The 10,621-nt window shown below is 38.8% G+C and overlaps 1 protein-coding gene across 2 annotated transcripts in view; it reads left to right on the forward strand.

Annotated features, from left to right (window-relative positions):
• rbm18 (RNA binding motif protein 18) overlaps positions 1 to 8,819 on the forward strand; it is a 15,704-nt gene extending 6,885 nt beyond the window's left edge. Inside the window, exons 3-6 of one of the 2 annotated variants that reach the window (XM_028601284.1) lie at positions 436 to 562; positions 1,715 to 1,801; positions 6,150 to 6,250; positions 7,751 to 8,819. In XM_028601284.1, coding sequence (XP_028457085.1) covers positions 436 to 562; positions 1,715 to 1,801; positions 6,150 to 6,250; positions 7,751 to 7,934 — 499 coding nt within the window. In that variant the 3' untranslated portion in view covers positions 7,935 to 8,819. The remainder of the gene's footprint in view (positions 1 to 435; positions 563 to 1,714; positions 1,802 to 6,149; positions 6,251 to 7,750) is intronic. The other variant, XM_028601285.1, reaches the window with a different exon arrangement.
• Positions 8,820 to 10,621: the final 1,802 nt, after the last annotated feature.

Genomic DNA, 10,621 nt, shown 5'->3' on the forward strand with positions numbered 1-10,621 from the left:
GTATCCTCAGCATTGTCTCAATGAGAGATTTACTGTCACTGGGCTGCCACACCAGCTGGCCTGCCGCTAAAAAGGTGTCAGGGAGAGAAAGCTGTCATTCTCATTAGCTGAACTTGACAGATTCACAGACTGTAGGATTGCAAATACAGTGTGGAGCAGATCTATGTGGCTGGTTCATAGGGTTGAACTACATCTACTGCATATAGTGCATTTCATTGATCATTATGGAAATGTTAGATAAGAGTAGGTCTCACATGGGGCATTTTATGAAAATAAAAGCTTGTTCTGTGTTCTTATTTTAAAATTCTTTACAAAATAGATACCAAGAACAACTACAATTTTCCTCTTTCCTATGTTCTATTTTTCTTGTACCTTTTTTTTTTTTTTTTTTTTTTTTTTTGTGTGCTCTCTTTCACACGATTCCTTTCTTGGCAGATATCACCTGGTGAAGTTGTTGGAGAAGTTTGGCAATGTGAAACAGTTTGACTTCCTGTTTCATAAGTCTGGGCCTTTGGAGGGACAGCCACGGGGCTACTGCTTTGTCAACTTTAACACCAGAGAGGTACATACAAGCTTTATTGTTTCCAATATGTATATTTGATTTTAATTGATATATTATATTTTTATTTTGCCACAGTATGTATTTTTGTAAACTGATGGTACAAACTCAGATGTGTCAAATACTAAGTTTTTTTTAAGTCATGCTAAGTGTTTGTTACAAAAACGGCATGGCACATATGTCAATAATTAGTTTTTTTTAAGCGATATACTTGCTAATTTTAATTACTGCAATTCTAATTCCACAATCTGTCAATAATTGGCAGTACAATTTGATATAGATTTTTCATGAATTCAAGAATATATCAGTCCACGATGATAGTATGTCAATATATTGGTGTGTCTTCATAAACTCAAATCAATAGGTGTGACTTTGCCTTGTACTTTGCACAGCCGCTCTTACAGTCTAATATATTTCATCAGAGGGATTCACTTTATTGAGTGTAATAAAGCTCTCCATTGTCAAATATCATAGGAAAGCTTTATTAGACAGTTTCAAGCAGTCAGGAGGACTTGATTATGTGTCTAACTGAAGTGGACCGTATTTCCAAAAAAAAAGAGAAAAGGACTTAAAAGGAACCTGCTCAGGTTCAGCAGGCAGTATTTGTTTTGGAGTGAGCCTGGGGATCATGATAAGCATCTTGTTTCACAGCTAGTATCTATCAGTGGGATATGAAGCCCTCCCAAAAGGATTATACAGAGGAAGTGTGTGTTTATCTTACACACTCGCACACACTTAGACACTCACACACACATAGAAAAAGTACTTTATTAATATAATTTATCATCAAAGCCACTTACTCTTTTGATTAGACAAAACTACTCACACTGCCTCTCAAACACACAACAGAGACACACGTTATGGTCTCTGTGCAGGCAGAGTGGCACATCATCGTCTATTATTGTTTCTGCCATCTCTCTATGGTGAAGACTAATTATTTAAAGACTCGGGTGCAATCATCAAGGCTGCTTTGATTATAATAAATCTGTGTGTGTGTGTGTGTGTGTGTGTGTGTGTGTGTGTGTGTGTGTGTGTGTGTGTGTGTGTGTGTGTGTGTGTGTGTGTGTGTGTGTGTGTGTGTGTGTGTGTGTGTGTGTGTGTGTGTGTGTGTGTGTGTGTGTGTGTGTGTGTGTGTGTGTCTCTCTCTACCTACAGGAGGCAGAGAGGGCAATCCAGTGTTTGAATGGGAAGCTAGCTTTGTCGAAGAAGCTGGTTGTGCGCTGGGCGCACGCACAGGTGAGGGTAAGTGTCGAACTCGGCTCCCTTTTTTATAAAACTGAAAATCGTATACATCCGGATGAGTCCCTGTTGTCATAGACAGAAACAAGGCTGATAAGAAGAGAGAATAATTCTTAAGATGAAGGGCACTCTTGAATGCTGAATTTTAGTCTGAACTGTGGTAAAAGATTATAAGCAACTGTTGATTTACATTTTCACGTTACTACTGCAGTATTCAGATTATGGAGAGCAGTGGGATCCCAGCACAATTTATGCCTGTCTCCTAACAATAGACCACCTACTGGCAATGGGTGAAAGGATATCCTGTATAGAGACGAATCACGCCCTACACACACACACACACACACACACACACACACACACACACACACACACACACACACACACACACACACACACACACACACACACACACACACACACACACACACACACACACACACACACACACACACACACACACACACAGTAGAGGGAGGTCAAGGTCAATGCTGCCTGCTCTAAGACAACACGTAGTAGGATAAATCTGCTCACAGATTCATTGTAACTGGGCTCAAGCCACCATTCCAACCAAAAATAGCTTAAGTTATTTATACCTTTTTATAAACCTACAATGTTAGCTCTTTGTATCCCAAAATGAATACCTGTCTGTCTTATCAAATGAAATAGGTTTTAACTACTTTACTCACAGTGTCTGTCAACACCTTCTGCATGCCCTTCCCTTACACTTGCCAGTGGCCTCAAATTCAGTACTGTTCTAACATAGGTAGGGTACCCATTTATTAGCAAAGTTATCAGCCAGAAGATGTTTTAATGCATCACTGAGCTACAGCACGTTTTATCTACAGGTACAGGTGTGTTAATATTAAAATTTATTTTTATTTGAAGAAATTGGTATCTTTCTGTCTCTACAAGTACGTGACATACTGGGTCGTACTAATGCGTGAAATTTTAAGCATATAGCAGCTGATTAACATATCTAGTTTTATAGTACCCAAATAGCTCAGCCGGTTAGGGTGTAAAAGTCGGTGTTAAAATTTAAAATTTTAAATCTTAATTTTCAAGCACGCTCGGATTCAAAGCATGGTTAATATGATGTTGCAAACACATCAGCCAGATATGAGAAAAGCTGCACCACAGGAATTTGGTTCTGTCCAGCTGCTCGCTGTGGACCAAGATTTCTAGTCAGTGTCACAGTTGACAAAGGTGAATTGCAAGATGCATAATTAAAGTTTGAGACCAATATATCAATCAAAATTATCCTCACATTGTCTGACACAGTCTGGGATTGTTCTGCTTCGGGATATAAAATGGGATTTTACAGTTTAATCTTATTACACAAGATTAGAGCAATTTTCCAGCAATGGGGCCAGCTCAGGTCCAGTTTAATGTGATATGTTTTTAGCGAGGCCTTTCCAACCCAGAAGTGACGCGCTGCTGGGATAAGTGAGTCAGAGACGGTCAGCGTTGAGAAGTTGTTGTCTTGTTTCCAGGCTTACATCTTGACTTCATTACATAAGCTTTAAAAGAGAGAAAATCACGTTGATGAACGTTCATTAAAGTTTTCCCCTAATTCTTCACAAATCTTTTCAAACTAATAATAAACAAAATAATGTCCTAATTCATTACTGTGTTATTCTGTATTTATTAATACACAGTTTAGCCAAGTTCTGTTCTATGCATGCTACATTACTGGTACCTGAAACTCATCGTCACTAACCTTCTATCAACTTCCTGTGACTGTTTCCATGATGAACTATAACACATAAAACACTTATTTTCATCCTTAATAATTCTCTTAACATGCTTAACTAACTGTGTGATTACTGATAGTGTAGGCCAGTGGTTCTCAAACTTACCATGCACCACTTCAGAAAATATTAGGTTACCATTAGTACTACCTTTATGGCCCACATTAAAATAGTGTAGCGTAGGCCTACCTTATTCAGCTAAGGACAGTTCATGCAGGAGTAGGGCTGGACGATATGGAGAAAATCAAATATGACGCTATTTTTGTCCCAGTTAGGGCTGGGGGAAAAAATCGATTTGATTTAAAAATCGAGTTGGTAGGTCAAATCTATTCATATTTTCAAAAAATTGATTTTTTTAGATTTTTTTTTCTCCCCCTCTTCAGTATAGCGTACATACATTTTGCATTCGGCAAATCTTCCTTCAGGGTTTCCGTAGCACGCTCCCTGCGGCGCAGCCCTCTGATAATTATAATAATTAATTTGGATGTTTAACAAGCTTTTTTGCACACTGCAGTGACTTTTCAGTTAGAGAAAGGGTTTGCCTTTGCAATTTTGTTTATGTTGATGCACTTTAAATATATATATTTTTAAAATATATTTACAGTTCACTGTTATTTTGTTTTAAATGGAAGGGGGGGAAAAAATCGAATAACATTTTTTTAGGGAAAAAATCGCCCAGCTCTAGTCCCAATATCTTGATATCTATATTGCGGCGATATTGTAGGGTTGACATTTGGTGCTTTAACAAAAATATTCACACAAAGAGATTTGTGATAAATAATCATCAATAATGTGTATTTAATGACTAAGAGGCTAAAGACAAATAATAGAACATTCAGGGAAGGACATCACTTTCCTGTAATGCAGCCTTTTAAAAACAGAAAAAAACACCTCATGCCATATTACCATGTTACAATATCCAGAATCTAAGACGATATCTCCTGTCTCCTATCACCATATCGATATAATAACGATATATTGCCCAGCTGTTTTCACACATACAGGCAATACGCTTCTCGTTCCTCGCCTTAAAAGTTCAATTCATTTTAAATTACGGGCTAGCTACATTGCACTTGTAACGTATGCAGAGCAGACGCTTCCACTATAATCTATGAAACTGGCTACACCGGGCACGAGAGTTGTTACCCAGTTTAGCTCACCGTATGCAACCCTTGAAATGCAACGATGCATCTGTAACGTATTCTCTTATTTTAAATGAATGATTTTATGTCTGAGCGAAACATTCATCGCAACTATATGACCTCCCGGTAGCGCTAACTCCTAGACCTCAACAACAGCACGTGTGGTAAAAACACTACTGCTTTTGTCCAAAGGGGCCGCTGAAATCAACACAAACTGAAAGTTACATATAGTCACTTTAAGTATTATCGGAGATGTTGTAGTATTTCTATGGTATTGTTTTTAAATTAATTAATTTCATTTTTTTTTAAATATATCAGAGATTCCATCCGCGTACCACTAGAGGGAGCTTGTGTACCACCATTGGTAATGGTACCACAGTTTTGAGAACCAGTGGTGTAGGCTATTTAAAAGCAAATGTGCAACTATTATAACGGTTATCCTTCCCATCACTTAAGCTTTGGCTTGTGTACAGAGTCAGTATGGCCTGCTTGGTTCTACTGTACCTAGATCTATATGCATTCCAGCTACATGCCTTTAGGAATAGGTGGAAGGGAAGGGTCCTGGCTGGTGGAATGGTCATTGTTTTAGACCTATTCTTGGCTGTGTGTGTGTGTGTGTGTGTGTGTGTGTGTGTGTGTGTGTATATAACTTTAATTTGATTCATTGCCACTTACACCAACTGATTTCTAAGCATCATATTCCTGTAAATGGCTGCAGCTGCACCAAGTGCCGCGGTTTCCTCACGCCCATCATGTGACTGTTGTTTAGTTGTTGTTTTTTTGTCTTCTTTTTCTTCACAGGTTTCGAGAGTTCTGTGTTGGCTGGTGGAGATGTTTGGAAGGTGGTTTTTGAAAGGAATGAGTGCAGACGTTGGTTTTTGCTCTTCAGCTGCTCCCTCTTTATCCTCCATGGTGCCTTAGGGTGTGATTATGAGCTGGACGCACAGTCCTGCCTGGTTACTATCTGTTTGTGCAGACACAAACAAAATCAATACTTCAGTTTATTGATGTTGATTTTTGTGGGAGGAAGCTGGAGTTGGCTCTCCAGAGAAATGCTGTCAGGATTTATTAAGAGGTCTGATGGTTTCTAAATGTCTGGTTTACATGTTTTTCTTCTTCTGTCTTCTTCTCTTTCTCTACTTGTTATGTGGTCCTGTTTCAACTGGACACTAAAATGTTTCTAAATGCACTGAGAACATGTTACTATCTAAATCCTTTTGACAGTATTGTCTTGACTTTGACACAAGTCCAAGTCTAGACAAGCACACATTATGCACTAAGCAAATCTTTTGTGTTAGCTGCAACTATCCATGTGTCTCTATCTCCCTGCACGAGGGTCTTTTCTTGCTTCTACCTGTTATTTTACCCCTTTTGTCTCTCTCCATCTGTCTGTCCCATCCATGTTTCCATCACTGTTTGTGTGGATCATTTTGTTTTGGCCACATGACTTCTCTACAGAGGTTTGAAGGTTTTCGTAATGACAAGACGATGCCTCCGAGCCTAGAACCGTCATGCAGCGGCGCGGCAGACGATGGACCGGTAACTGCCAACCACCTCAGGTTGGTAACAAACACACACAGTGACATCGGCTTCTTTTTTTTTTTTTTTTTTTTGACGTTTTTATCCATTTTCATTTCTCTGACTATGTCCACACTAAGCCCGCTAAATAAAAAAAAAAATAAGTTTCCCATTATTTGGTCCTGCCCACACTAAGCCATCAACAACTAAGCTCCTTGAGTGGACCACTCTGAAAACACTGGCCTCGCATTGTAGTGTGGACGAGGAAAACTGGATAACCATGATGTAAGCCTGCTCAGACAAAGTGGAGGCCTGTGTGGCAGTAAGAAGCCTGCTTTTTGCCAATCACTGTTCACTTTGGTTAACGGTAGCTTTTATCACTATATTATGTTTGTTCACTTGTCTGACAACAGAAGCTTAAAAATATGTTAATGAACAATTGTCATGCCATTGCTATATTGAAACACTGTATAGGTGACCATGGAGAGCAGGAGGTGACAACCGAGGTTTAACCAGCTGAGAATCTACCAACAAACTGGGCTGTGTCTGTCCCACTCCTTACCAGATGTTTTATGTTACTGAATGCAAACCAGAAGAACAAGAAGAAATGTACCCATTTTCCTTTTTGTTTTGATGTTTAAACGTGGATGGAGGTTGTCAAATAATCATCTGAAAATGCTAGTGTGGGTGGATGGATGGATGTCAAAAAGAACATTTTCAGATTTAGCCAGCTCAGTGTGGATGCTGGCTAAGCTTGGTCCTAAAGTTTTTGGAGGAGAAGTTGTGGGCTTGTTTCTTTCCTCACAAGTTGAGCTCATCTGTGTACAAATGGACCAACACTTTTTTCAAAAAAATGTAGGTCCTGTTAAAGCAACATCTAACATGTTCCATTATTGGGGCCACACTTCCAGCCTACATTCACATATTGACGCACACTGTAAGTACGGCAGTCAGAAGGAGCACTAGTCAGTGAAGAGGCCTCTCGTGCTCACAGTACCAACTCTTGCCGAGACGATCCAGTGTATGTAACGAGTTATCCGCTATCAAGCTGTTTCTCAGGAAAGTCTCCACACTTCGATTCTAGTGTAAACTTCAAAATCACTCTCTCCACACAGCACGAGAGGGAATATAAACACTCTTTTCTGCCTTTCTCCCCACTATACCCACTCTAGATTTTCTCTCTCCTGCTTTTTATATCTGTTCCTCTCTCATTCCCTCATTCAACTCTTCTTCTCGCCTGCACTGACATTTTTCTCACTTGCTCCTTCAAAACTGTTTTACCATTTAAATACAAGTTTTCATCTACTTTTCATGCAGCTCAACTGGCAATCTCTTGCTTGTGCTTCATTTTTTTTCCTGCGTCTGTCCTTCCCACTACTGAGAGTGCTAATGCCTCCTCTTCTTTTCCCCTGAGCCAAGAGCCAAGATCTGTCCATCACTTTGTTCGCCCCTCAGCACCAGCACTGGTAATTCCCGCCTCAGCCTCGCTGCTAACCTCTCCTCTCCCTCCTCTTTTCCTATTTTTTTTTTTTTACCTCTAGTACGAGTGCTAAGATCCGCGCCATTGAGGCCAAGCTCCAGATGATGGAGGAGAATCCAGATGATGACTACTCGGGCCCGTCAGCCTACGTTCACAACAAACCGCCAGAGAGGAAACGCTGGGAGCCCTACTCTAAATCACACCACAATAACCAGAGCAGGCCCTTCCGCAAGTTTAGGAGATGACCCATCCTCCCACTCATTCTGGAGGACACCCCCCTACCCCCTCCCCCCGCTCCAGCCCCCACCTACACACAAACAGACTCTACACTAGATACTATAAAGACTATACACATCCTATCTGGGAATAAAAGGGTTTGACAATACTTTGAGAACTCGGACTCTTTGGGAGTATTCACAGCAATCATGGACAATTACCTAAAGTGGTTTTAGTTATTTTGGGTTTACAGTATCAGTTTTTATTTAGTCTTAACATATGCCCCATACCTGACTGCTGTGCAGGTTGGATCCCTTATGTCTGCTTTCTCACTTTTTAGAGATTTAATGCAGGTGAATCATACAGCTGTGAGTGACATGATGTGCCGCTGCCAGGAAAGAGAAATGTTGTTATTATTAAAGAGTCTAAATGCCGATCCTCTTATTTTTCACGTTTTTACTTTAAGATCATATTATTTAAAGGTGAAATACAATTATTGTCTTTATTCAAGATGAAGTCAGTGAAGAGGAAGAAATACACAGATTTGTATTCATGGAGTTCAAATAATGAGCCACTCAGCGACACTTACTGTAAGTTGCAGTATTTTTGTGTGACATTGGCTTCTTTTTTTTTCTTGGATCCAATTTTTATATGACCTGCAGTCAATCTATTTTTACTGACCTTTTTGTGTTGCGTAGAGTTTTGGTATTTCCCTTACCTCCTCTCTTTGTTTCAATTTTTCAATTAAAAGCTATAAAATATCACATCTGCAGTGTGTTTAATTCCATTTTGTAGATTTTCTACATTGCTCTTGAAATACAGGATTCAGTTTTATGTTTTGTCAGTCAGCTACGTTTGCTCTGTTACCACCATGTTGCTGATATAATCCAATTTAATTCACCAGGGGTTAAAAATACAGTCCTGAATTATCACAGATTTTTTTAAAGCCGATTACAACAATTTTCAGTACTGACAAATGCCCCAATGTTGTAATAACTAATAATCCTGTTTATTATTGCTTCCACTATGTTTTGAGTCGCCGTTTTCTTTTTTCCCCCGAGGCATGGTGGATATTGAATTTTTTTATTCATTTTTGTGCAGTCTACCAAAATTTGCTGTAAATCGTTATATTTTGTTGGCCTTTTGCATATGGGTTTAATGTGGAAACATTCTATTTTAAAATGCATGCAAAATGTGATTGTGTTTCTCTGCAGGTGTGATATGAAGTGTGAGGCTTTTAGTCTGAATTTGTTTGCGTGAAGAAAGAATTCGCCAACCAAATGTGTTTTGCAGAACACGTATTTTTAAGAGTCGATTTAAGAAGTAAGCCACATATTAGGCTAGGTAACATTGCAGCGTGGATGGAGCTCGGCAGACTAATTGTACAACATGAAACGAAAGAGCATCATTTCGTGCGCAGCGAACAAATCAAATCCTACCTCTTGACAGGAGTCAGCTCTTTTTTAAATTCCTTGTTGTAAAATAACCCGATTGCAGAATGTTTCTGATGGCCATTAGATCTAATGAATGGTTTCTTTGCAATGTGTGTATTTACCTGTTTTCAATAAAAAAAAGGCCTATTCATTAAAATGTATGTTCAGTTGATTCAATATTTTAAATTCATTTCTCCCCCGAATGATGAAGAAGTTTGTTAATGTAGTTTTTGCTGTGGTTTATTTTTGATGGGATTATTTCTGCACTGTAGATTTCCAGATAATTGCTGGATCCTTGCGGACAGCCTGATTGACACTTCGATGTAAACCGGTGTGTGGGCTCCTAACACATCCTGGAATCATCAGGCTCGCCTTTCGTTAAACACTCCGGCAGTATTTGTTTCATGTGCATCAGCTCCTCTACACTTTACATCAGTGATTCCAGTAGCCCTGGGCTACTTCTGCTGGTGCCTTGGGGGGTGGTGGCTACTTGGAAAGATTGTGGAAGCAGTCGAATAAAAAAATTTAATAAATAGAAATTATAATTTCATCAAAAGAATATATCAGCTGTAACACCTGAAGACAGAGGTTTAAACAGGTATCTTAAAGTAATGAAATGCATGGCTGAAAGTATTGCAGTATATAAGCGGCTGAAATGGTTAGCTAAACGTAGCCTAGTGGATAAACGGTTGAAACATTCCGCTTCACTCCAAGTAGTACGATTTCTAAACAAGACAGTTCAATTGTACGAAAAAATTACAATATCCACGTTTATATATTGAATAATGTACATTGGGCAGTGATGAAGGGGTACATGAGTTCATCTGACAGGACTGGGGGGTGGGGGGCCTCTGACCACAAAGGTTGGGACCCACTTATCTACATGATAAAACTATATATATATATATATATATATATATATATATATATATATATATATATATATATATATATATATACTTTTACTCTCTTTTTTTCAAAATTGTTTTGTGTGTTTAGGTTATAGGCTATGGCCTAAAATCATTGTGGCAAAAGGAAAGTCTAATATAGGCCATGGATTGAAATGCAACCCTGATGTTTTCTATCGTTGTTTATCTGTTAATCTATATTTTTTTGTCTTTTTTCTGCCCTGCAAATTATTGTTAACCATACATTTACTTAAGTGATTCACCTTCATTATCATACACGACACGCGGAATTTAAATATTTGGAAATAATGTAATAACGAAAGCATTTTTAATATGAAAACTAAGCCTTGTGGACGTTAATATACGTGGGAGCGA

This window comes from Perca flavescens, chromosome 16 (assembly GCF_004354835.1).
Source record: "Perca flavescens isolate YP-PL-M2 chromosome 16, PFLA_1.0, whole genome shotgun sequence".
Lineage (NCBI taxonomy): Eukaryota > Metazoa > Chordata > Actinopteri > Perciformes > Percidae > Perca > Perca flavescens.